This window comes from Protopterus annectens, chromosome 2.part0, assembly GCF_019279795.1.
Source record: "Protopterus annectens isolate FY-2018-M chromosome 2.part0, PAN1.0, whole genome shotgun sequence".
NCBI lineage: Eukaryota > Metazoa > Chordata > Ceratodontiformes > Protopteridae > Protopterus > Protopterus annectens.
Window position 1 is genome coordinate 1406061500 of NC_056728.1, and position 27500 is coordinate 1406088999.

Below are 27500 nucleotides of genomic sequence, written 5' to 3' on the forward strand. Positions count from 1 at the left end.
TACATCAATCACTGAAAATGCTTTACTACATAACATGCAATTTATATAATGAAATGTTTTATACAAATATAGTTAAGAACAGAAATTGTTACTTTTTTCTTTTTAGCATCCTTCAGACATTAATAACATGAAGTGGAGTATATGCCTTTCAGTCCCCCCAGTAGTTTAACAAAGTCTGCAAAAATCCAATCTGTCTCGGTCATTTTTTAGTCTAAGGTACTCCCAAGTCATGTAGTCAACTCTAGTGCTTTTTTTCTCTCTCATACATTTTACTTTGAAACATTGGAAAAGGTTTAGCTGGCAAAATATCTCTCTATCTCTCTGTGAGCTTTATTATCAGAAGAATGCAAAGCAAAGTCCTCCGCTGTTTGATGACTCACTTTTTGTTGGACAAACATTTGTATTTCCACTTGTTATTCTGCATCAGAAAATGAATTTGATCCTCCATGAAAAAATATTCTAAACAGCTTGATTCAGCAACTTGAATCTCACAACTATTTCTTGACATTCCCTGACTGTTGGGATAAATTTGTTTCTCTTCTGTCTGGTGTACAGTGAATAATCATTTTCCATAAACACACTACTGTCTCCAAATTTTAGTACTTTGCTTTCTGCCACAGTTTTATCAGGATCAAAGCTTTCTGTTGATATTGCATATTTACTAATATAGGTCTTGGTTGCTTTCTCTTGTATAGGTATGGAGCATACACACGATGTGCCCTTTCAATTAACAAATCTTGATGTGGAATTCCAGTCCAGTTGCTTATTTGTTCTATCATAAAATTAATACAGTATGTTCCTTCCAGTTTTGTCTGGTATAGCAGAAAATCATAGGTTTTACCATATGTGCTCTATCCTCCAATTCTACCATTTTTTGAAACTGCTTTTCTTGAGCAGTATCTTACTCAGCCAGTCTTGTCTTCATTTCGACCTCTGAGTTTTGCAGTTTTGTCAGTTCATCTGAACAGCTGTTTAATGCTGCTTCGATTTCTGTAGCTTTTTGTTATTTGAATCGATATGCTCATTCAATGTTTCTTTTATTTTGGTCTGCTCTGAGCACATTTGATTTTATTTTTTTTCGCTAAATTTCTTGAAGCTATTTCTTGTACTAAAGATGGAACTTGACTGCTTTTTGCATAACAGCTGCAGTATTCTTCTTAGTGTTTTCTTTTCACAGTTTCTAGTTGATTCTTTCCAGGCTAAGTTTCTTTTTTGGTGGCATCCAGGCAGTGTACTTACTAGCCAGTATCTAAATTTTACTAAAACTGACAGAATTACTAGCCCTTATCTCAGTTTCTTTTTTCACACTTGGAGGGCCTAAGTTAAGCTGTTGATCTGTGTATAGTCATCCGCGAAGTAAGACTAAAAATATTTTTTAAATGTTTTTACCATCTAGAGTATTCTTTCAGACTTTATATACTGGTTGGCTAACAAAGAAGCTAAGAAAGGAGTTGCAATAGTACAGAATAGGGCATCGGAGGCACTCTACAGCTCCTGGAAAGTGACTGAGTAGGTGGCGCAAAGAAACTATAGCAGAATGCAAGACAAAGACAGAAAGCTAAAGAAGATAGGCAAACAAGGGATGCCAGCAACAACCTGCTCACCATTCCACAGGGCATCAAAAGCAGATGGAAGGAGTATTTCCAGCAGCTTCTGAATGAAGAAAACCCCACAGAAGATTTACTGCTCCAGAAACAACCTTCAAAGGAGGGAGGTTGATATGATGGTTAAGGGGCTTACCTTACATTAGTTGCAGGGTTTGATTCTCACATGAGGTAATTGGCTAAGTTTAAATGACCCACAATGGCACTTAGCCTAGTACTAATCTATGAGAGAAGAGGAAGAGCCCAACCTAGAAGAAGTAAGAATAGAACTAACAAAAATGAAGTCAGGGAAAACAGCAATCTCAGATGAGGTCACAGCAGATATGATAAAGATGCTGGGTGAGCTAGGGGAGAAAGGGTCCTGAGGGTACTCATATTAGCAGTGTGGAGAGAAAGGCATATCCCAGATGACTGGAGAATAAGCATACTTGTGCGAATGTACAAGAACAAAGTGGACATCCACAACTGTTGGCAGCACAGAGGCATCACACTCCTGTCACATTGCATGAAAGTCCTGGAGAGGGTGATTGATAAACAGATAAGCAGAGTAGTAGAATGTAAAATGGGAGATGAGCAGTTCAGATTCTGATCAGGATGCAGCACAACTGACCCAATATTTGTAGTGAGACAGATAATTGAGAAGAAGCTAGTGATGAAGAAGAGTCCAATTGGGCATTCCTAGACTTGGAGAAAGAATATGACAAGGTCCAAAGAAAGCGGAGTTGGGCAGTACTGCGGTGGTTCAAAGTCACAAAAACATTGGTAGAATTAGTGCAGGCTATGTACAAAGATCCAATGACTCAAGTAGTAACAGTGTTCAGTCTCACATAGGTGTTCCAGTGGGAGTGGGTGTGCACCAGGGTTTAGCTCTGAGCTCACTGCTGTTCATACTGGTGATGGACTATATTAGCAAACAGGTCCGTGGGGACAGATCAGAAAGGTTGATATATGCAGACAATGTGGCATTACAAATAGCAAGCTCTGAGCAAGAACTTCAGCAAAGGATAGGGGGAATTGAATTCAAAACTAAAGACACATGGGATGAAACTAAGTACAGATAAGAAAGTGGTAATGGCAGCAAGTTGGGGAAATCAGAGGAAGCTGAGAACTGAGAAAGAAAGGAAGATAGTGGAATAGGTCCAATCACTTCAAGTATCTGGGAGGGGTGGTTCAGGAGAAGGGAAGTTTGAATGAAGAGGTCAAAGCTAGAATCAGAGGGGCTACAGCTAACTGGTGTAGAATCTCAGCGGTGTAGTCTATGACAGTGGTGTAACCGGTACTACTGTATGGTACAGAAACCTGGGCAGTAAAGGCAGAGCAGATGAGGAAGCTAAAGATGATGGAAATGAATTGTCTAAGAATGGTAGTAGGATGCACACTGTGGAACAGACAAAGAAATGAGGACATAAGAGCAAAAGCCAAAGTAGCTCCAATTGCAGGAAAGATTAAAGATCAAAGAGAACAGGTTACAGTAGTTCAGACACATGCACAGAAAAGCAAAAAGACAATCTGGTGAAGAAGATTTGGGATAGACAGGAGGAATGTAAAAGGAAACAGACATCCAGCAAAGAGGTGGATGGATTGTGTGAAAGAAAACCTATGACATTCAGGCATGAATGTCAAAAAAGGCAGGAGTGTGGCATTGCATTGAGAGAGATGGTGACAGTTAACACAGTACCCTGGCCTCATGTAGAAAGTGGGAAAAAGGGGGCTGATGATGAATATTCTTTCAAACACCAAAACTTTATGTAATCTCTGCAAAGCTATCCCAGTTATGCACTTAAGGGGGCAGTGGTTTTATTCCACCAAGTGAAATTCTTAGGATGTGATCATTACATTTGGGAACAATTTCTTATAGTTCATCCCCATCTCAGTTGTCATTTCTGGGGTCCAGTACACTGTGTGGAGTATACAATTTTGTATGACTCCAGTTCCAATTAAATCTTATTTATCTTGTGTATGCAGCCCAAATACTAAAGTATTCTGTATGGCTAAGGTACCATGGGAGTTCCTGGTTCCATTTTGTAAACAAACAAGATATATAAACTTTTCACTTATGTAAGATATCTTGTTAACTTGGAAAAAATGTCTGTACAAAACATCCACATTTAATGTTTTTTTTGTTTTCCCAAACAATGACCCAGCTTTTGCTAATTATTGCATTTAGATGTTTATCTATATTAATTACCTAAGGTATCCAGAGTAAAACTGAATTTTTTCCATGTTTCTGATATGCCACTTTGTGTTTTATTAACTAGATCAGTGATGGATAATACTGTCAATCAGTTATATTCAAAAAATATTATATTAATGTCTGTCAAAGGTTTTGTCAGCAAGGTAGCATTAAGTAGAGTATAGGTACGTCTGTTATTGCTAGAGGATCAAATGTTCAACTAACCATACACTTTGGATCTGTTATCATGAAAACTAAGGGGATGTCTGTCATTAATACATGCCATGAAATTCTAAGTAAGCTGCCCTTATATAAAATTTTCCACTATATATGGTGAAGTTCAGAATACCAGTAGTATTGAGATTGGCAGTTTTGTATTTTAATGATTTAACAAAAGTAAAAAAACAGTAGTTTCCTTTCAGTTTATTGTGGATGTAACCTCACCAAATAGCCTTTTGATTCAGTTGAAGGGATGAACCTTGAACCAGTAACATCTGTCCAACACCGAGGTTGTTTCTTTTTCAGAATTTTTTTATATGACATGATTGTATTTGGATAACTGATTTATAACCAGTCAGCGAGGACCCAGCTCTGGAATTTGGTGAGGTAGACCCAGAGGAGTTTCTGAGGAGGAGTTGAAGAGAGCCGTGGAGGAAAGGTTACAGATGAGTCTTGAGCATTTTCTGATGGGCCAGGTAGAAGCAGTGTTATGTAAAGTGGAACCAGTAGACACTGCATGATGACAATGTAGTATTTTTCTCACTTTTATGGAAGTGTCTTCTTTCCTCCATACAGAATCCTGCTGTACTGGGAGGGGTAGTCCTTAATTAGCAGTAACACATGAACATAACATTTACATCAAGCAGTAGTAAATGTCTGAGGAATCCCATACATGATGATGAAATAGTGTCCTCAGGAGTTAAATAGATTTAAGAAGGTAGAATTGCAGATGTGAATTTTGCTGAAGAAATGTGAATAATATATGCAGGAAATTGTTATTACTGCCACCTAGCAAGAAATTAAGTAGCACTGTGGCTTTTAAGTATGTAGGTATGTTAGACCCTATACTTATGGCATTGCCCCACTGCTGCAAGGCAGATGACTATAGCCCTGATGCTCTTGGCTATCGCACTGCTTTGCTGTATCTAGTGTTACTGCCACTGGCCAGTCGCTGTATCACTGTGAAGAAGAGAAAAGTTGCTAGGTGCGTGCTAACCTTCCTTACATGGCTAAGAGGTGACTGCATCTTTAGTCGGGTAGTTTTGTTCATATATACCATTCTAAAATGCTGAAAAAGCTTAAGTTCAAGGCCAAACTTTCCACTTACCTTGTAATCCCACATAGTGACATGTTGATTCAGCATGATCATGTGTTTTATTTGCTGGAATTCATCCATTGTTTAGTTCATTGAATTCTCCCTCAAGCCATGTATATTCTGTAGTAGAATTTTCTGCTTCATTGTTATCAATTGAAAGCTTTTGTTTTTGTATGTAAGTACTGTTATGATCTTTTAAGATGATAAAAAGTAATTTCAGATTAACCCATTATAAAATTAGCACAGATGTGGTATTTGCATTACATCTTATCATTAAGCTGTGTCAGTATTTCATTCTGGCTTGACAAGTAAATATCTGTTTATATAGTTACTAGTGTGAAGCCTCAAAAGTGTAAGTTGCACATAAATGCTTGTGTTTTTTGCTTTCTTATATTATACAAATTTGCCTTCACCACTTAATCTATACAAATAATTTGTTTAGCTTTATCCACCCACGTTTTGGGCCAATCAAATGCATCCGCACCATCAAAGCAGTGGAGAAAGATGAGGAGTTGACAGTGGCATATGGATATGATCATATTCCACCTGGGAAGACTACTCCAGATGCTCCAGAGTGGTACCAACAGGATCTGAAGACCTTTCAGGCAAAGCAGCAGCATTGAAACACCAAAAGTCCTTCTTGCCAGAGAACTCATGTCAAAACTAGTTGCTATGCACTATGTTTGTATGATTTTAGAGAACCAGGGAGTGCTCATGCCATTATGTTCTAGGCTTACATTACAGTTAACTTCAGCAGCTTTTCTTCAGCACTTATTTTTCCTCCTTGTTTTCATTATTCTTACAAGGTCAGATATCTGTCTGTGTAAGGGGAGTAATAAACCAATGAAGTTTCTTATGTTGCATGATTTGTATTCTACAAATTAGGTTGCCCTTAAGAGATATCAGTAGTCATCTTATAGCTGACAAACTGTTACCTGAGTGCATATTTTCAAGTATTTCATACTACAAGGTGATGTTCAGCAGAAAGAATTGATCTTGATAGCCAGCGCTCACTACTGCCTTATCATTAATGTAATGAGAAGGAAGTGCCTTCTCATTGTTATCAGTTGGTTGGTATGTTACCTTATGGGGCAGGCTGTTTGCGTTAGTATGTTGTATTTTAAGAGGTCTCACTTGCACATTCATCAGCTACTGCCCTGGTATGGTAGTTTGGCACTGGGGCTTAAGATAGTGTGCTACTGAACCTAAACCCAGCAGCCCTGGGTTTGATTCCCACAGCCTCCATTTGCCTAATATGTGCGCCTTAATTAACCAAGTGTTTCTCCCAGGGTCATCCCTGAAGAGGGACCATGTATCCTTCAAGCTTACCCATTTAACTAATAGTATTTTACCAGATGAGTAAAGAACACATGACCGGGAAGCCACGATTCCACTACCAGAGTATTTCATAGTTTAAAACAACACAGTTAAGCGCTTTCATCTTTGACTTCTTCAGAACAATGCCATACAGGAAAAGAACTCCCCTTCCTATAGGAAATTACATCATTACACACCCCCCCAAATACAACCACTAAGGAAAAGCTGTAAAAAAAACTGTATAAAAAAGGTATTTAAAGATACAGTGCACTCTAAACACAGAAAAAACATTACAATTTGGAAGTTCTTTGCTTAGATCTCTCTTGGACATCGATAACATGCTGGTTGGTTATTTTTTTGGAACTGGTGCTGCAGAATACTTTTCTTTCATTTGAGGGAGAATATTACAAGCATTTGAAGGGTGTAGCTAGGGGGGCCGTGTGTGCCTCCATTTTTGCAAATGTGGTCTTGTTGAGATGAGAACTTGAAATGGTCAAGCTTGATTTCTTCACATTGCATCAGATATTTTCACTACCTGGACAACTTTATCATCTGATCAGGTAGCAGAGCCCAGTTTGATGACTTTATTATATAATTGTAAGCTTCATTGTTCCTCAAATTTACATACAGGGTGGATAAAACTGTGTTAATTTCTTCGGTATTGAAATTTGAAAAAACTTGAATGGTGGTTTTCTTACTTCCAGTTTTAGGAAGCCAACATCTTATAACAGTTTTTTGTATTTTACCAGTTTTCTCCCCTTTCATTAGAAGAAAGGGGTTGTCAAGAGCCAGTTCATCAGGGTGTCTCGTCTTACATTGGATGATGAAACTTGTATTGTGGAATTGGACAAGCTTAAATGCATGTTTTTGGTTCAAGAGTACCCCTGCACATTGATTGATGAACTGTACCATCAAGTCCTTCATGGGAGGGAAGGTAAACGTGCACCCCATTATTATTAAGGGTATAAAACAAGATCAGGCTTTCTTAGGTGCTGTGGGGTGTAAAGCTGAACAGAGGCAAGACTTTCATTCTGACATGACTTTGCATTATTTTGTTGATGCTAAGGACATTCAGAAAATTCTTTGCATTTTTGCTTAAGCATGATGAGTTAAAAATCATTGTTTGCATCTCCACCAAGCTTCACTTTTCAAAATAAACCAAACATTAAAAGGATTTTGGAGAGGCCATTTAGCTGGCTTTCTGAGAACAAAATGTGGGCAGTGTAAACAATGTCTTTTTACTGAGATCCATCCAAAGGGTCCATTATATGGGAAACTTTTGGACCTTAAACCACAAGATAAATTCAGCTGTAACAGTGAGAGGGTGATTTACCTTGCAAAGTGTTGCACCTGTATTGCATTTTATGTTGGCAAGACTAAAACTGCCTTGAACAGAAGGATCTATCAGCATCATTACAGTGTTGTAAAGAATGTCAATAAGAGTGCGTTGGCAAGACGTGCCTTGCTTTGTGTTGGCTTTATTAGCTTCATATTTCTTGTGTTGGAGCAGATTGTTACAGGTGCCTATTTTGGTGACTGGCAGAATTAGTTATTGCAAAGAGAGATGTACTGGTAGCTTTATTTGAATGCTACCTCTTCTCCTGGTTTAAATGAAAGTGTGTCTATTGTGATAGAACTGAAGCTAAGAGCTTCCAAACTGTAACTTTTTTTTCCTGTGTTTAGAGTGCACTGTATCTTTAAATGCGTTTTAGTGGTTATATTTGGGATGTGTAATGATGTAATTTCCTATACGAATGGCATAGTTCTGAAGATGTCATAAAGACGAAAGCGCTTAACTGTGTTGTTTTAACCTATTAAATACTCTAGTTGTAGAATCGTCTTCTAGGTCATTTGTCTTTACTAGGCTTCTTTTACCTACCAGTTTCAGGGTTTTCACGGAATGTTTGGTTTATTTTATCAGACAAGTGATGACAAATTTTTCCTGGGATATGTGGGGAAAGTATACTTAATCTTCTTCTTCTTTCGGCTTTTTCCCGGTTAGGGGTTACCACAGCGGATCACCTTGTCCGCACATGGATTGGCAGTGGAGTTTTATGGTGTCGAGTTGCCAGCCCGGCGCCCAACCTTCCACAGAAGGCACACTCACACGCACACCTAGGGCCAATTTAGAGTGTCCAATCCACCTGCAGCATGTCTTTGGGATGTGGGAGGAAACCGGAGCACCCGGAGGAAACCCACGCGACCACAGGGAGGACATGCAGACTCCGCACAGAAGGCACCCCAGCCGGGGATCGAACCAGAGAACCTCTAGCTGTGAGGCGGCAATGCTAACCACTGCACCACCGTGGCCGCCCGGGGAAAGTATACTTAATAGGGGTCATTATTAGTCTCCCTCCAGTACTGGGTGATGTTTCTGAGCTTCTTGATGGTCCTTGACCGCAAGCTTAGTAACTGCTGCACCATGTTTCCAAATAGTCTGGTACCAAGTTTGTCTTATTGCACTTTGATCTTTGCTATGTTTGTTTCCTAATTTATCTTGCAATACTGCTGCTTATTAATGTATACCACATGACAATGAATCTCTTGATCTGCTAGTCACAGAGGGGAGATAGATTAGTGTGAAGAAGTGAAATGTAGCAATTTTTAAAAGATATTCTCTTGACAGTGCCTGGATTTACACTGTTTTTGTAAAGTTTTTGTAAAGTTTGTACATTGATATCAGCATTGTTTGGGAATTGTGGGTTACAAAAATTTGTTAGGAGAGCTGCAGCACATCCTCCATCTGTACCTATTCATTCACACACAGACACTCCCCTACCTACCCCTGAACTCACTTGCAGTGTCTGTTACTCACACGCTTTAAATAAAACTGATGTCTGAATGTTATAGAAACATACCTTAGAGTGTGTGCTGTGATCATGGTTAAGATGAATGACCATTGCAACTAAGGTGTACTTTGAGCACAAAAACACTAACTTTGTCCTGCTGCTGTTCAAGCACTGCCTTGTCCTCTACCTATTAATGTCCTTATTTTATTTTTAGTTCCTTTGTAGTTTCTGCAAGACCCTTATTTGATTATACTTTAATAGATTTCTAACATTACTGCATTTTTTAAGGGCTTCACAACTCTTTTATTGTAGTTGTAACCTAGTTTTGGCTATAACTTGTATTTGTAAGTAGTGTTAGTCTTTTAAACAGTAGGAAATTTAGTTACGCTACCAGGTGGTTTCATCCATCCCAGAAGTTAATTATTTTCAGAATATTTGCCATTAATAACATAGATTCAGTTATGAAGTGGCTTTAATGTTCCAGCTGTCTTTAGAATTTAGATGGTTGTATATTATAAAAAGAAACTTGTTCAGCTTCACAGTGAGTTATTACTTTTTGTATGATAGGAACCAACATTTTTCTGTCTGAATGACTACTGCAGTTGAGTACAGACACTGTCTTCACCAAACTTGCTGACTAGCTGAGGCTGTAATGTAGCTAGAGTGGGGCAAAGGGGGCAGTTGCCCCAGGTGCAGAGAGTTGAGGGGGCAGTCAGCTGATCCTGATCTCTCTTTAATGCAATATTGGCTTTTAAATGCCAGGACTGCATTTGGTCAAACCTATGCACAGTAGTTGCTCCATGTGTGGCAAAACAGTTTGTTACAGTTTAAAAGTAAAAACTAAAAAAGAATGAACTAAAATCTGAGTGCTGTAGTGCTTTGTGCAGTCAGGGTATCAACTGTAGCAACCGTTTGCTATAGTTACATAAGCAGAATTTTTTTTGTTTTTTAAACTAAACCATTGAGTGCTTATCTGTATGGTCAGGGAATAAGCAGTAGCAAATCTTTGCTATATTTGTAACAAATAGTTTGCTACAGTTTAAAAGAAGAAGAAAAAATCAAATATTTGTTGAAAGGTTGTTGGCAGGGCACAGAAATGGGACCTGAATGTCTGGTGCAGGAGGGAGGGAGGGGTAGTGAGTCATGCATCTGACCCACCTTGTTGGTGTGTCAGTATAAGGAACATTCATTTTTTTTGTTGTTCAATGGAGGAGCTGGGGGGCATAGATCTAACTATAATATTACAGTGAAGTGCTTTTTTTCCCCTCTTCGCTTGAAGAACTGAGGGAGTGGAGCACTGGTCCATAGTACCAGCTCAGGGCACTGGATGAATCAGCTGTACTTCTGATTCTGAGGTCATAATTAGTTGATTATAACTAGTATTTCATTGCAGGGAAATGACAAAAAAAAATCTGTTTTATTGATGGTCATAATTAAGAATTCAGCAGTTTTCCCTGCATTTTCTGCCCTTGTTTGTCAGGTGTTTGCTCACTGAAAACCTAGACTTTGGTCTGAAACAAGAACCATATTGCAGAGCTCTTAAAGAAATTTATAAGAAGGTTTTTATATATTAAAACCAGTAAAGACAGAATCATGTTAATCCTGATAATTAAGTTGTAAAGCCAGAATGAAGTTAATGGCTGATTAATTTTTAAAGCACTTGTTTTAGTCTACATTTTCAAGTGGTTTATTCCTTTTGCTGCAGAACTTAATGTAAAAAGGGCACTTTTGTTTTGCTGAGTTTTAGTAACATTTGCTTAAGAATACTGTTGTTGGCACTGTTAAGTGTATTCAAACTTCTTTTGTTCACATGAGCATCTAAAGGCCCTGGTGGTGTCCTTGTAAATACATATGAAAACATGTATAAAGACTGTTGGGCTAACCTAAATCTACCCTTATCTCTATTAATGGACAAACAGCAAATAATTATTTACCAGCTTCCTACTTTGAGATAAATTAGTGTTGCTTGCCTATTCTGTGCATTCTTCAATTCACTTACTAGTTTTGAAATGTTATTTCATGCATTTGCAATTTTTTTTTTAAATATGCGCATCGTCTTCCTTGTGCACAAGGACAGATCAGCTAATTTATCTGATTTTTGCTTTTGTTTTTGTTGTTTTGCTGCTCTTTTGTGAAAGAACCACAGAAGTCTCAGCCCTTTCATTGGAATATAGTTGTGATCAATTGTCATTTAAACATACGCACTTCTAACTTTTTATCCATAGGATGATACTACCTATGCAGGTGAAACAGAAGGCAGTGTTGACATAAACCCTAAATGAAGGCAATACAGCTGGTAGAAATATTGGACTGCCTAGACTTCTGTTACTAAAAAAACAAACAAAAATATATATATATTCTTAGTCATTTGACTGTCAGAAATTCAGATCTAATAGGTGTACACTTGACTACAATCCAGTTTGATATGTATCTAAATCTAAGTATCATATATTTGTCACCCAAGCCTCTCTTTTTTCCATTGAGAATCCCTTTTACTTTGTTAGCCAGTCTGTCCCTCATTTAGACAGGAAACAGTATCACTGGTGCAGTACATGGAATAGACTTCTAATTTTTATAACTACTCCAGTACAGTGCATTTGCTAATGTGGCCCATGAGTCACCCTCACAAGTATAAAATTAATGGCATTTACATGTCAGAGGAGAGCTGTGAACCACAGGAGCTGGTTTGTAAAATTAATGGACATCATGGAGTTGGAATCCTGGCCCTGTGCAGTCATGTTAATCTTGTCATTCAGTAACCTGAAAACTTTTTTTTTTTTAACCCAAAGCAGTCCAGCTGTGAGCATGCCCTTTTCCAAAACACCTGCATTTAAAACAGTGTTCAGAAAAAAGGCTTTTGCATATAGAAGCCAGGGGCTCAAGTGTGTCAGACCGATGGTGCTTCACTGGATTATAATTCCAGTCTCTGTTCTGTAGTCTCAGGGGCTTGTATTGATGTTTTATAAAGAGACACCTTGCTGTTTGATTTGTGTTTTTTGATAACTAGCCTCCTTTTTTGAAAGTAGAGGTTGTGGTGCTAAAAGGCAAGTGTAAGTATTTCATGTTGTCACTGCATTGCAGTACTTTTGAAGAGTAGTTTCTGTACGAAGTATGTCATCATTCTTCTAAAGTGCTAAAGCCGAATTCTTCTTGATCAGCCATGGTGAGAGCTCATTAGGAAGTGATAAAACCTGTGGCTTGTTTGCAAAGGGATTGCCAATGTGCCTTATGCTTGCTATCCTTTTCCTTAAAGCCATCGTTTTTGCTATCTTTAAATATTGATATACTACTCAAGAAAGTAAGACACTTCTCCAGTTAGTTACAAGACAGTAAGCTCACTTAGCTATCTTTGCAGACTGTTGGGTAGAAATAAAAATGAAATATGTTTTCACTCACAAGTGTGTTTTGTATATCATTGTGATGATAAAACAGTTCTTCAACCCGTGGATGCAGTTCTAAATATTTTTTTGAATCTTTCTCAGGCAAGTTGTTGTGTCTTTCGGCTTTTCCCGGTTCGGGGTCGCCACAGCGGAACTCCGGTCTGCTAATGATTGGTAGTTGATTTTTACATGCCAAGTTACCAGCCCTGATGCACAACCTTCAACGAAGGTACGCCCATTCATGGATGTCTCCACGCAGAAGACGCTCTAGCTGAGAATCGAACCAGACAACGTCTTACTGTGAGGCGACAACGCTATTTAACACCACGCTTGCCCCTACCAGCTTGTAAAGCAGTGTTGCTATTACTTGCACCCCCAGTTAAATGAAATTATCTGCCCATTAGTAATGATACACTACCACACACTGCAGATTTTCTTTTGTTGTTAGTATTAATTAAAGAAAAAATGCTGTGCATTTTGTACTAAAATCAATCCTAAGACCTCTTTGCATTTTACTAGATTCACAAAATAGTTCACATGGGTTGCTTTTTGAACTTTTACAACAGCCCAAGTTAGTGATTAAAACATGCACTTTAAGATGGTAATGTAATGGTGCTTTGCCTCTAGGATGAATATGAAATCATTGGCGTTTATACTTTGTGTTGTTCTGCCAAATACTGTCCTACTTTGTTAAATAAAACTTTTCAGTAGTTCATGTTCAAATATACTATATTTTTCGGTGTACTATTTGTCCATATTTTGTGCAGATATCTGTACTTTTCCTTATGCTAATTCATGTAAATGTTACTCTTGATTCAGCAAAACAGAAACTGCCTGTAAAAATTTAAGGACAGAAGAGTAGCAACATTATTTGTATTTATTGATTTGACTGCTTTTTATGTTCTAAATAGTTTTCAAGAAAGTAGAAAATATTTTCAAAGCCCTTTTCATTGTAGCCCTGTTAGCATTTTGTGGGCTATGTGGCCATTATGAAGCTGGCTTCATTATGTTCACTGTTACAGTGGTTTGACTTTCATTTAAGGTGGACTTCCAGCATGTGGCTATTTGTCATAAACTGAGTAAGGTGAGAACAATGGATCTAGAATAAACATGATATCTGTAGTAGCAGGAATTTCTTTTTAAGCGCTTTCCAAAAGCTGCCATTAAGCATAGCACTAAAGCTATCTGAAAAGTTTCTATTCTGCATGTATGTCAAACATCTGTTGTATAATACACACACTGCTCATGATGTATATGTGCTAGAGATGTAACAGCATGACTTTGTATGGTCTGGCTTTTGTAATAAGTCATGTTAGCACCAAGAGTATAATGGACTTGCAACTTCATTATAGTCACTGATGCAGCCTTTTAATTATTCCACTACCATGATTAACTTTTTTTTTTTCACCATTTCTTCTGTCAAGGACCATTTAGTACTGAAAACTGTACCCCTTTGGATTTTTGGTAATCAGATGAATTGATAGGCTTTCAAAAAAATCTGCATAGAGAGTGCATTAATTGTAAAACAGTACTGATATTCATTTGGTTAAAAAAAGTAATAATTCCCAAAATGCCAAACGTGTAAAAATACATATATAGATACTGTGCTTATATAGTCTGCATCCATAAAAACATGAAGGTGACCATCACATATGGATGAAGAACATAATTCCAGGATATATATAGCTGGCTCCGGGAGGGAGTATTGTGGCATTCTGTCTATTGAACCACCAGAAAGACAGAATGCAGAGTCTAATACAACTCTTACAAGAGCCTTCCCATTTCCCTGAATTTCATGTGCATTTCACTTGAAATTTCAGGGTTAGGAACAAGTCAGCTAACTGGCCAGATAAAAGCTTTTATTTCTACAGGAAATATACTTGCCACAATCTGACATCTAAAAATCTCAGACTTCTTTAATGTTAAGTTTCCAGGGTTAACATGTTAGCAGAGAAGTTACAAACTCATGGTTTCTAACTCTAGCCACACACCATTTTTAACATCAGCCAATAATGGCCAGTGCTTTCCCTAAACTTAAGCATATCATAGATGCTAATTTGAGTATGCAAGTGCTTCCATGTTAGCCTAATTTTCTGTTAAAGCCCAGCTAAGAGTTTAAGTTGTGTAGGCAAGTATGTCTTAACAGTTTTGGTACAGTGTTAAGTATATGTGAACACCAAGGGAAGGTTTGTGGTCTGCAAACATAAGGGTATTTCTTTGTCCTTCCTTATTACTGTTGCAGTATTCATCACCTCTGGGACCTCCTGCCAAGGATAGCTCGACCTCCAACCAGTATAAAATCCTTAATTACATAGGAACATTTTACATCTGATGTATGCTCCCTGGCCCCACACAAGCATAGAGCATAAAGGTGACGTACGTACACTTCCAACCCAAAACTTCATTGCTGCCAGTCTGAATGCCATTATCGTACATTGGTCTGAACACCCTTCACTTTGCTAGTTATAGCAAGCCTATGTCTTAAAGGTAAGTACCCCATTGTGGTTCCTTTTTCCTTTTCTTATATTTTTTCAGTGGGTTACATGTCATCCAAGAAAAGGAAATGTTAGTGTGTGAGGCAGATTCTCCAGTGCATAATAGGAGCTTGTTTTGCTTAGGTGCATCTCACGACCACATTCAGTGTGCCATCTATCAGGCTTTTGTACCTAAGACATATTTCTTCTATTTCCAGTTATCTTGAGAACCAGTGTGTCAAGCTACTAGCCCAAGGTACCATGTCAGAATCTGCTCTCTCCAAGGTACAGCTGCCATTCAAGAAGAAGGCCAGGACTGAGCCTGCTGCTGTCCAGCCTCACCTGGATGTCTCTCATAAGGTGCTTGAGAACCCAGGGACAATATGGTATTGCCAATGTTATCTCCCATGTATCTGAGATCCAGAAAAAGTACTATAAGTTATTACAACTAGACTCTCATAAACCTTCTGCTCTCACCTTTTGCTGGCTGCTCTAATGGATACCTTCTCTGCTGCTTCCATGGCTCAAGACTCCCAGCCTCCAGTCCCCAAGAAGCCTGAGAGGTTCTATGAGGTGCAGAATGCCTGCAAGTTCTTATACAAATGCCCTTCATTTGATCCAGTGGTGATTTCTTTGTCTACTGATAAACTTCTGAGCTCCATCTCTTGGACAAGGACAGTAGATAGAGAGGATTGGTAAGAAAGTTTGCACTTTTACTCTAGCCTTTAGGGCTATAAATTACCAGACCCATATGACAAGATACATTTATCTCTTTTTTTCCCAAACTGGGAAGATTGTCTCTGACTTGACTGATTCTAAAGGCAAGGCCTCAGCACTTCCTTTACTAAATTCCACTTCTCAAGTTGACCGTTACTCTAAAGTGCAGTTATGATGCAGTTCATTCCTCCACTAGGGATGCTGCTGCTGAGTCTGTGATTAGCTATTTTTGGGTTTGCCGTAAGCCTTGCCAAATGATATTAAAGCAAAACTTCTGAATGCCCCTCTGGATAACCAACACTTGTTTGGCACTGTGGTGGCAGAGCACTTAAAGACCTTGCAGGATCAGGGTAAGGTCATAAATGATTTGAATCATATCTTTATTTCTCTCATTCTCAAGTTTCAGAGAAATTTTCTAGTAAGAATGCCTTTTTGCATAGACTTCCTTAACAGTCTGCCAAGGTTAAGAAGTCTCCTAGGTGTGTATTTTCTGATAAGTTTACTCAAATGCCTAGACCCCAAAAACAGGCCTTTCCTGGCAGGTCTGCATCCATCTGACTTTCTGCCAGGTTCCTTTGTCCCTCAGGCTTTCTCTCTCTCCCAGTTTAGCAAAAATTTACTACAGACTCTTGGGTTCTCCCCATTATAAGGCAGGCTTACTTTATGGCCTGGAAAATCCTTCCCCGGCATCCCTCAAATGCCTGCAGAATAATTCCCTCATTTTCCAGGAGTATTGCAGGATCTGTTACATGAGGGCACCCAGTTCCTCGTGCCAAGAAGCGTCTAGCATTTTATTCCAGAATGTTTCTGGACCTAGGAAAGAAGGGTCTTGGAGACCTGTCTTGGATCTTTCCTTTTTGAACACTTTTCTTATAGTGCCATCCTTCTGAATGCTTTCTCTTCAGGCTCTCTTTCCCCTGTCACTTCCCCAAGCCTTTCTAGTTTTCCTGGACCTAAAGGATGTCTACCTTCATATTCCTATCAACCCTCTTATTCAGGAAAATTTTGTGTTTGTTTCTGTCATTTTCAGTTCTCCACATTGCCCTTTGGGCTTTTGCCGGCTCCAGTAGTCTCTCTCTGCAGGCTTTTGGGGCATCCAGATATTTCCCTATCTGGGTGACTTTTATTTCAGGCCCCATTCTAACCCAAGCTAGTGCAGGATATTAACTTTGCCCAGCTTCTTTTTCACAGCCTGGGGTTCACTGTCAACTTGCCTCTGTTTAAGATCACATTTTTCTAGGCTTCAGAATCCAAACTGTTCTAATGCTAGTCTCTCTTCCTGCCTTCAAGGTTTTGTCTCTTACAAACATTTTTATTTCCCTGCTTTCCCTGTACTGTCTCCCGCCAAGGAAGTTTCTCAAGCCTCTGGGGTTCATGGCCCCCTACTATCCCCATGCTTTCCTGGTCCAGGCTTTGTAGGAGGAAGTTTCAGTGGTATCTAAAATCAGTGTGGCTTCAACATTGCCACCCACTAGACTATCTTGTTCCTCTGCCTCCTTGTCTCAAACTGAAACTTCAGTGGTGGATTCAATGGGCATCTCTAAATCTGGGTCTTCCTTTCAAACTCCTCAGCCATCCCAGGAACTTCTTATGAAGACCTCAGAGCTGGGGAGCTGCTTCAGGCACCCTAAAGTTTAGGGCCTTTGGTCCCCTCAACAGAGGGCAGATCACACATCAACATCAAGGAAATGAGGACTCTCATTGTGTTTGTTCATGCTTTCCACTCACTCTGAATGCCAGGTCTCTTAAAGGTTTTACAGATAACACCATAGTCATGTGGTCCATCAATAAACAAGGGGGGACACAAGGTCTTACCTTCATCGTAGACTAGCCCTTCAAGCCTGAGAAATAGTCATCAGTCTGCAGATGATCCAACAGGCAGTCTACATACCTTCAGAGTGCAGTTTTGTAGAATATTTTCTCAGCGCGTCCAGGGCAAAGCCTCACAAATGGATGCTTCATAGAGATGCATTTCTGGACATATTTTATTGATGAGATATTCCTCAAATGGATCTCATTACCTACTCTCTGAAAAGATAACTCCCTCAGTTCTGTTCCAGAGTCCCAAGTCCTTTGGCTTGGAAAGTGGACTCCATGTTTTTTTTCCTGAATGTTCCTTTTATACCTTTTCACTCCTTCCTTTTCTTTCCAAGGTCTTTCACAAGATCAGGAAGGACACTGCAAAACACTTGTTGACTCCCTTTTGGCACAGACAGCACTGATTCCCTCTCGTGTTCCATCTTGCCAGGGGCAATCATCACAAGTTACCTCACCACATGGACCTTCTCACACAGGACAATGGATCTGTCCTCCACCCTCAGTTGTGCACTCTTTAAATGACACTTTGGGTGATAAAGCTTTGAACGTTTCCAACACATATTTTCTGAGGACATGCTTAGGGTCCTACAGGAGGCCAGGAAACCCAATAACCAGAAAAACATACATGTCCAAATGAAAGAAATTTTCTGTCTGGTGTCTTAAACATCACCAGGATCCCTTTTCAGTGCAGGTCCTCTTGGTTTTTTCCAACCTGTGTGAACTGCTACATGCTGACTTGGCATATTCTTCAGTGAAAGCTCACTAGTCAGCCATTTCTGTCTGTCACTTACTCTTTGGCCTTTAGATTTGAAGTTAAGTAGTTTTCAAAAGATATTCTTCATATCAGACCCCCAAGAAAGCTCATTCCACCTTCTTGGGATCTTAATTTTGTCCTTGTAAACTGAGTCTGGCTCCTTTTGAGCCTGCTTGCCTCTTCTTTGCAACTTTGCACCTGGAAGACTGTTTTATTGGTTGATTTAATCTCTGCCAGGAAGGGTATCTGAACTCCAGGCCTTGATGTCAGTCCCTCCTCTTTCAGCTTTTCATAGAGACTTGAGTGTTTTTCCGCATGAATCTTTCTGTTATGCCCAAGGTGGTTAATGAGTTATCCATTAATCAGTCTATCTGGCTTATTTCTTTTTCTCTTCTCCAAAGACTGCTAGTGAGAAGGTTCGTCATACCTTGGACTTAAATAGACAGCTCGGATATTATTTTGACAAAAGAAAGGCCTTTCATAAATCTGATCATCTTTTTGTTTATTTGCATACCAGGACATTGGGTTCAGCAGTTTCTCCTTTTGGATTTCCAAGGACATTTATTTCTTTTCTTTTCTTTTTTGTTCTTTATATGGCAAACAGTTATCTGCTTTGGTTGGGGAATCAATCTGCTAGAGCAGTTGCTTCCTTGGGTGCTTTCTTCGAGGGTTTGGACACCAACTCCATCACTGACACAGCTACTTGCTCTTCAGTTCACACACTCACTAAACATTACTAAGTTGGATTTCATGTTCAGAGCAGGTTTTCCAAGGCCATCCTGCATGGTTTGTGGAGGGTGTCTCCTTGCCTTCCTCATCCCTACCTTCTCAGTAGCTTTTGTAGTCTCCAAGAGGTGATAAGTGCTACAACAGTAATATGGAAGGACATAGTACAATTGTGTAAAATCTTACCATAAGAGTAGATGTCCTTCTTTTCACTGTTGCATTATTCAGTCACTCCCTTCTGCAACCGATTCTTTTTTCTCCTTTTCCATGGGTGCTATTTTCCTTCTGGCTGAGAGTTTTTTTTCTCCTCCTTGTCCTTCCTTTTTCTGGATGTACATTTCTCCTTTCCACTTGGGGTCCTGGTTCTTCTGGGGTACTTCAGTTCTGGGTTGGAAGTGTGTGTACATAATCTTTCTGCCTGTATGACACTCCTAGGTAATTAAAGCTTTGTATACTAGCTGGACGTTGGGCAGTCCTTGGCAGAAGATCTCTGAAGTGATGAATACTGCAACAGTAAAAAGGACATCTACTGTTGTAAAATTGTATGCAACTGTACTTTATCTGCTTTGTGGTTAAAATGTGTTATATATATATGTGTGTGTGTGTGTGTATCAATATATATATATATATATATCTGTGTGTGTGTATATATACTTACATATCACACATGCATACATTCACAAGGGGGTTCTGGTTTAATTCTCAGCAGGGGTGCCTTTTGTGAAGAGACTTTGTCTTCCTGTGCTTTCATGGGTTTTCTGCAAGTATGGTTTCCTGTTACATACTAAAGTCATGCAGTAGGTGGATTGACAACACTGAGTAGTTGTCCATAGGAGGGTGTGAGATATGGAATAAAGGCCTGGCATTCTACTTCCATTCTGTACTTGCCTAGTAAACCTTATGGATGGCAATGGCTGTTCATAAGGTTGCTCTGAGTCATATGCGACTTAACAGCAATGGATGCATGTATTTCTTGGGGTTTTCCCTTCTTTATAGCACTAGATAAAAAGTGAGAATACTAGCATGTTCACAATCAGAAATAAAAAAACACTGCTTCTTTAGAGTCTGCAGTAACCAGAGATGCATATTTTGTATAACATTTTTACAGCACTTCAAGTGGTGCTCGCGCTGCTATCAGTAAAGCATGCAGACTATCCCATATGGCAATGTAAACATTTTCTTAAGGGTCTCTTTCTTGTAGTCTTCAGCAACGTCTATGCTGTGACACTAATGAAAACCTTAAAAGCAGCTAGAAATAAATCTTGTCAAGCTGCTTAAATATTTCAAGCTGAACATGGTTAGAATGAGAAACTGGCTCAAGATTTATTTTCCTTGCACAGACAGGTGGAACGTTACATTAGTGACTGGATCAGTTGTTACAACTTACTAAAAGAGAATGCTGGTGTGTTCTGATCATTTATTTCTTAATATTGTGTGCTAACAATCTAGAGTGTTACATAAAAAAGATATGCACTGGAACTGAAAAGCAGAACTGCCATCATTACAGTCTCAGGTGTTATAGCTTTGTTTTTTGTTCCTAGATTTATACAACAAACATAATAAGGACACCAAACTTTTTTGTATAATGAGCAACAGTTGGAAAAGGAAAGTAAGAAATTTAACTAGTATAATAGTAGCCAAAATGTTAATGCTTTATATAGTGCTGTTTAAACAGTTAACTAATCACCATGAACATAACATATCCTCACCACGAAGTACAGTGGGAGCTCTTGGTTACAAAGAGCAGTCACTAATTCATTGCTTTTAGATTCAAACGCAAGACTGTGAAGTGCACACAGGTTTGTTTGTACCCATTTCAATATTGTGGAGGACTAAAATGTGGCATTTTTCAAAGGCTGAATTATTAAAATCTCCATTTGTCTTTCTGACCATCCCATCTCAGCAGGTAATCATTAATGATAGGTATGTGTACAAGTATGTGTCTAAGTGAATAACTTAATTTGTAGCATATCTTACTGGAAGTAAGAGCCTTACACATCCTTTATGGAATTATTTATTGGTTTTTGAAACTGTGGATGACTGGAATAAAATATGTTTACGAGGGCAGTGCCTAAGGAGTGCTTGCAGAAATGTGTTCTTGTAGTGAGAGTTATGAATGTGATTTTTTACTGTTTTTGATGGGGTTGGAGGCATGATTGTAAGAAGAGTGTGATTACTTCTTTGTAATGAAAACTGAATTTTAAAATTGCTTCAAATGTATTCTGCAGTCACATGTATTAAAGAACATATATTCGACAACTTTAAGTGCATAAGTTGGTCATTTTTGTTTGTTTTTACTTATTTACACTTGCAATAGTACAATATATATAAACTCTTCCAGGTAAGCAAATGAATGTGACATTAACATTATATTATACAGGTAGTTATGCAACACAGAAAACTTATATTTCTAAAATAAGTCTTAAATGTGCATAAAATAAAGACCTTATGAAGCTAATAGGAATAACACAACATGAATGATGTAATGTGCTGACAGTCTAACCCTACAGCTTCTTTCCAATGTCTGTAACATTTTTCATGTCACCCACTGCACACCACGTTTTACAAATATGTATGAAAAATCACACTACTGGCAACAAAATGTGCTGTACCACACAGGGATTTAGAACATTTCCCCAGCTACTTCACAATGTAGGACTGTAGAACAGAGCACTACTGTCAATGACCAGGGGGAGAAAACTGCCACTACTACTACTACAATCAGATTGCATGCATTCTTTCTGTTTACCTCTGACATAGATAGGCACTTCAGAATAGAATTTACTCTTTAGCTAGTTTGCATTAATGACAGAAGTAGCTAAATGTGACACCTGCTACAGAGAGAGTGAGTGGGAAGGGATAGGGTTGCAGATATATTTGTAATAATGTAAACTCTATAAGAGGTTTCTGATGGGCTAGTATTAGCAGAATTTGGCCTTACAGTAACGTGGGAATAAATTGATATTCATCATTAGATCACTGCTGCAGTAGCCTAAACTATACAGATTGTAGCCTGTCAGGTATGTAACAGCTGACCAGATTCCAAAGCTTAAGGACACTTTACATGCAGCCAGACCAATCGAAGCTTGACCTGACAGAGGAAAAAAATCAGCAGTCTGTGCATCAAGCACTTTAGAGATTTCCTGCCTTCAAAGAGTGCTCCTCTTGTGGGCTTTTAAGGATAGATGGGTCCACTAGTGTTTCTCCATAGCCGGGCAGAAAAATTTCCTCCGGGAAAGAACTTTCCATATTTTCTATTTTTTTTATCAAAATCAGTACTTGGTTAAAGAACTGTTTAAATTTTAGCTAAGTTTAATGTTTTGGTAGGATTGTCCAGTGACATTCTTGCCAGTTAAAATTGTCTATTTCTCAGCTTTCACTGCTAACTTTAGCTTTACCTTTTTATTAAAAAAAGTTTATTAAATATTTTTAGGGACTAGGGCAAGTGTGTTTTGTGCTTGTCCCTGTGTACATTTTGAGTAAACACTAATTTTTTTGATACTTGTTACTGACTTTATGTACCATTGCTACCACAGTTTAGGCTTCTTTTACTTAACCAAGGAACAGCTTGCCTGTTTGGTTCTTCCTCCCTCTGAACAAAAACAGAATTTTTTTAGACAGCCTTTGTAACTTCAGCAGGCAGCTTCCTTGCCTGAGTCAAAGGTGGGTGACTCTGCACTGACCATTTCAGGTTCTTCAGACCACTCATCCTCCATGATTTCTTTAGTGTAGTCCCTTCAGCACCATGAACCAGGGATTAGACACATCCTCTGTGGCTGTTGGAATGTCCCCTTTGGGCATGGCAGAAATGCTCTTAGCCTTGGAAGAGAGATCAAGGAATTCAATGCTGCCTGGCCAGATCAAGATAGCTGTTTACTGTGGTGATGTCCTTGACAATGGGTCTGGCTTCCTCCATGGATATTCTTTGAAAAAGGACTAGAAAGCTAAATATTTATCTTCCCCTCTGTTTTACTGTAAATAGGGAAATTTATTAGGCTTGGATCAATGCTTAGGTCAGGCTCTTAATACTCCAAATTCCAATTCTGCTGGTAAGAGAAAAAGAAATTCTTCCATTTCTAAAGATTTCCATTGCGATGAGCAGAGAATGGAGGGAACAAATTTAATTTTGTTCTGAGGAGAGTATTGCTTCAGATTTGCAGTGTGAATAATTTTCCTTTTCTGAACCTCTCTCTACAGTGAGTCATGTTTTCCCAGTGGGAACAAAATGACACTCCATTTTCTTTGACAAATAATATAATTTATTACAACTGGAATTTCCTCAACCTACTACTGTTGCTCCTGTTTTTCCAGCTTTGGAAGAAGTTTTTATTACAGCCTGCAACATGCCTGACAGCCAGCCTGCAGCCCCTAAAAGGCAATAGTTTTAAATAAACAGCCCAAGCAAGCTTTGGAAAAACAGATAGTCATGAAACAATGGCAGGGGGCTCAAAGAAGAAGGGATCCTCCCAGAAACAAGAACCATCCAACAAGTCAGAATGAGTATCTACAAAATGCAACCTCCACCCTACCCTGACAACCCTTTAATTCTTCCCCAAAATCTGGTTCTCCTTTTCTCTTTTTGGTAATGGATAGTCTTATATAAATAGGTTCTGAAAGTTATCATTCAAATCCAGGTACAGATAGTAGTGGGAGTCCCTATCTCCTTTTCACGGAAATTCCTATCTGTTGCTATCTGAATTGATTTTAAGTGCTTTGCTAAAGACTACATAGCAAAGTACTGCATAGTTAATACTAGCAATATTATGCCTGTAAAAACTGTTAATTGTAGTCTTCCAACTGCTAAACAAGTGATGTGTGAAAGCATGTCTATAGAATGTAATGCACTGATATCTAATAATTCTGTATAGTCTGCTTTTTGTCACTGTGCTGTTACTAAGTTAGTTAAATGCACCACTGTAAAAGATGTAAAATAATTAAGAGTCATAGATGTGTTGCCCTGCAGTGAAAATCTAGAGGCCAAAGAAAGAGACTTAGACTGGGGGACCAAGATTACATCAGTTACAACACAATGTGTTCATAAAAAAGTGAAGTAATTTATGCACAAAGGTACAAAGAGAGAGAGTATTGTGCAATGCAAATAGGAATGAGTTTTCTAGGCAATGTTACTCCCACTAGGTTTGTTGTTTAACTTTGCACATAGTGATAATTGCACAAGACATTTCTTAATTGTAAGAGCTAATGAAATGTTGAAATAGGGCGTCGGCAAGAGAAGTTATCAGACATGTAAAGTCACAGTGAAAGAAAAGATGTGGAACTTGAAACCTACTGCTAACGGAAAGGTACAAATAAACCCGATCCGGTGCCTTACTGAAAGGTTCACATAGAGAAGACTAAAGAAGTCAGCACAGGGTGACTGACAGAAGTGTACCCAAACTTAAGGGTACATTGAAAGAAACTGGTGTAGAATATGAGACAGAGAGGAATCTCAGATGAAGGTAAAATAGAAAGGAGAGTCTGAACCAGAGACAAACTTTCCCCTGCTACAACACAGCAGAAAGCCAGTCAGAAAGACTAGGATGGTAGAGAAAGCAAAATACACATTGAAGTAGGGACACTACCAGTAACCTTGGAAGAACATATTTTGTGACTTATCTTTTGTAGGTAAGGAACTCAATGAAGAGTAAAAACCTGCATCTGTGTCTGTGGTAGTAAAGCCACAGATTTCATGTTGTGATAAAAAATAGTGCTGACCTACAGGTAAGCCATATTAGTTTCAGAAAGGCTCAGTGGAAGGGCAGTACACTAAGCAGAACTAGAGAGAATATACAAGCCAGGAAGGAAAGCAAATCAGCAGAATAACCATATGTCATATGCATACCTTGAACTAAAAAATGATTAGCTGCACAGGATAACTAAAAATAAGGTACATGTACTAAGCCAGTTTAGTCTCAAAGCTCTTTAGAACACTTGTAATTAAGTTAATACAGAGACACATTTTGAGTGGTCATTTAGGGAGGAAAAAGTAAAAAGTCATGGACATGCAGAAGCCATATACCTGAAACACTTGATGTCCTTAAGGGTTCGTTTGCATATATCTCATTAGTCTCTATTACATGAGGTTTAAGGTATCACACACTGAAAACTCTAGCTTGGCTAGGTTTTTCATGTAGTTTCTACTAATTGGTTGGTCTTTGATGATGATGACTCTCTGATTTGGTCATTTAGGGATGGATAAAACCGAGGCCAGGACTTTAGGCAGATCTTACTGCCTGTTATTAAGGACATTGAAAACTTTTTTGTTGCATGCCCTAGAATGTCAGAGGATAGCACCAAATCCTGGATTTAAGATCTCTCTGATACCTTTACCTTGCTGAAAGTCCCATTTTAATGCATATTGGTGGGTGTAGTAAAACCATGTGTAAAGGCAAGTAACAGCCACCAGTAAATCTTGGTGATTACTGATTATGCCATACTGGAAACTGCCACAAAACTCCAATAACTACCAACACTAGTAACCACGAAGGCAAAAACCAGGTGAACTCGCACTGCACTTTATTAAACACACTCTAGCAGTAAACAACAATTAAGTTCTTTCATCCACAATGGAACTTCATCAGGACTGCTGCAAATGCATGTTACTTCACTTAAATAGCCAATTTAAAAACACATGATTAAAAAATTATCCAACTTGGAATTTAAATTTAAAGAACTCAAAACCCAGGCTTGTACTAAACATATCTAAAGAAAAAAACATATATATGTTTACATAAAATATATAAAAAGAACACGTAAAATACACCCCCCAAAACATGACCTTAAAAACTTAAAACTGAAAAAAATATTACAAGACAATAAATGTATATAGAAATGCAAGTAAATATACATGCGTGTTCCAACCATTGTCAATACTTCAAACTCTTGAGATTAAGAACTGGGGCAACTGAACAAGTTTCAGTTATACTGAGGTATACTAGGGTGTTCATCTTGAGTTGCCATAACAATTCCCTAGCTAATTGATGGTCCTCAATCACCCTACCCCTTATATCTCTCCAACTGTTCATTAATATATTTGAAAATATGGGAGGGCCAACCCATAATGTGTCTAAAAAGAGCATTAGTTTCCCTACACTTGATTATGTCTCTCTCTCATGCTCATATATTATGTCCTTCACCTTCCTTGTAGTTTTCCCAATATAAAAGGCAAGGCATATTTGGAACCAGCTGCATAAATTGCCCAATTAATGTCACAGTTGTACCTTCCTTTAAGTTCACCTGTTTTTTGCCTTCGTGGCTACTAGTGTTAGTGATTTGCTGATTATGCAACAAAATTTGCTTAGGCCATACTCTTATGAAAACTTACTGCAAAGTTTATAGTGATAGGATCACTGCTTTTTTTTTAGTAGGAATCCTTTGAGAAAGTCTTACCAAGCAAGGCACTCCGCTCTATCTAGATGCATGAACTTAAAATGAGAAAGTAAAATGGCTTAGAACATCTGTGTACCATCCACAAACAGATGGGCTAATTGAACATTTTAATAAAACGTTGAAGTCTGCATTCAGAAGGGTAATAGAACAGAGTGGAAGAAATTTGGGGACAACTGTTACTATATATTCCCATTGCAATAGGGAAAGTAACCCTGGCCTCAGCAGGGTTCACACCATTTCAACTGCTGTATGGTAGGCATCCAAGAGACTTGCTGGATACAGCAAAAGAAACATGTTGGAATAAGAAAACATCCTTTGAAAGTGTTAGGCTATTTTAAAGACATACATGGTAGGTTAGAAACCATAATGTCTGTAATAGAGGAACATATGAGAGTAAAAGACAGTGCAGACCCTATAACAAAAATGCTCATCTCAGCTTAAACCAGGTGGTACTTTTGTTAGTACCTGCTACCAAAATAAGTGCCTTACAAAGTGGCAAAGGCCCTTTGAAGTTATGGAAAAGATAAGTAAAGTAAACTTTTAGAGTGAGACGACCTGTAAAGAAAGAAGTCTTACAGATGCATTGACATTTTTTGTGGTGGGTATGTTTGCAGAAGATGGTAAGGCCCCTACAGCATGTCCTGACATCAAAATAGATGAAATATTATCAGGGTTCCAGCAACAGGACGTTGGATCATATTTGAGAATAAGAATGTATTTTGAGTTGCTTGGCTGAACCCATTTAATATGACACAACTTAGAAGCTGTCCCTGTGAGAAAATGAATGTAAAGCCCTGCCAAATGCCACAATCTCATTGCTCAATCTTGAGTAGGAGATGCAGGAAATGCTGAAACTTGAGGTGATCAAAGAATCTCAGAATTAGTGAAATTAACCCCATTGTATTGGTCCCCAAACCTGGTGTGTTCTAAGTATTGCAGCTGTTTCAGAGGGTTGAAAAGTATTTTCAAGTCTGACTTCTATTCCAAGCATCACGTGGATGGGCTGATTGAAAGATTTGGCAAAGACAGGTTTCTGTCCACTTTAGA

At 38.6% G+C, this 27500-nt stretch overlaps 2 protein-coding genes across 2 annotated transcripts in view; both read left to right on the plus strand.

Moving 5' to 3' along the window:
- The window catches only part of SETD7 (SET domain containing 7, histone lysine methyltransferase), a 1173783-nt gene extending 1167838 nt beyond the window's left edge, over window positions 1-5945 (plus strand). The window contains exon 8 of the mRNA XM_044061630.1: window positions 5535-5945. Within this exon, the coding sequence (XP_043917565.1) occupies window positions 5535-5715 (181 nt within the window). The 3' untranslated portion in view covers window positions 5716-5945. The remainder of the gene's footprint in view (window positions 1-5534) is intronic.
- LOC122793510 overlaps window positions 1-27500 on the plus strand; it is a 1396143-nt gene that overhangs the window by 1075187 nt on the left and 293456 nt on the right. The window lies entirely within an intron of this gene.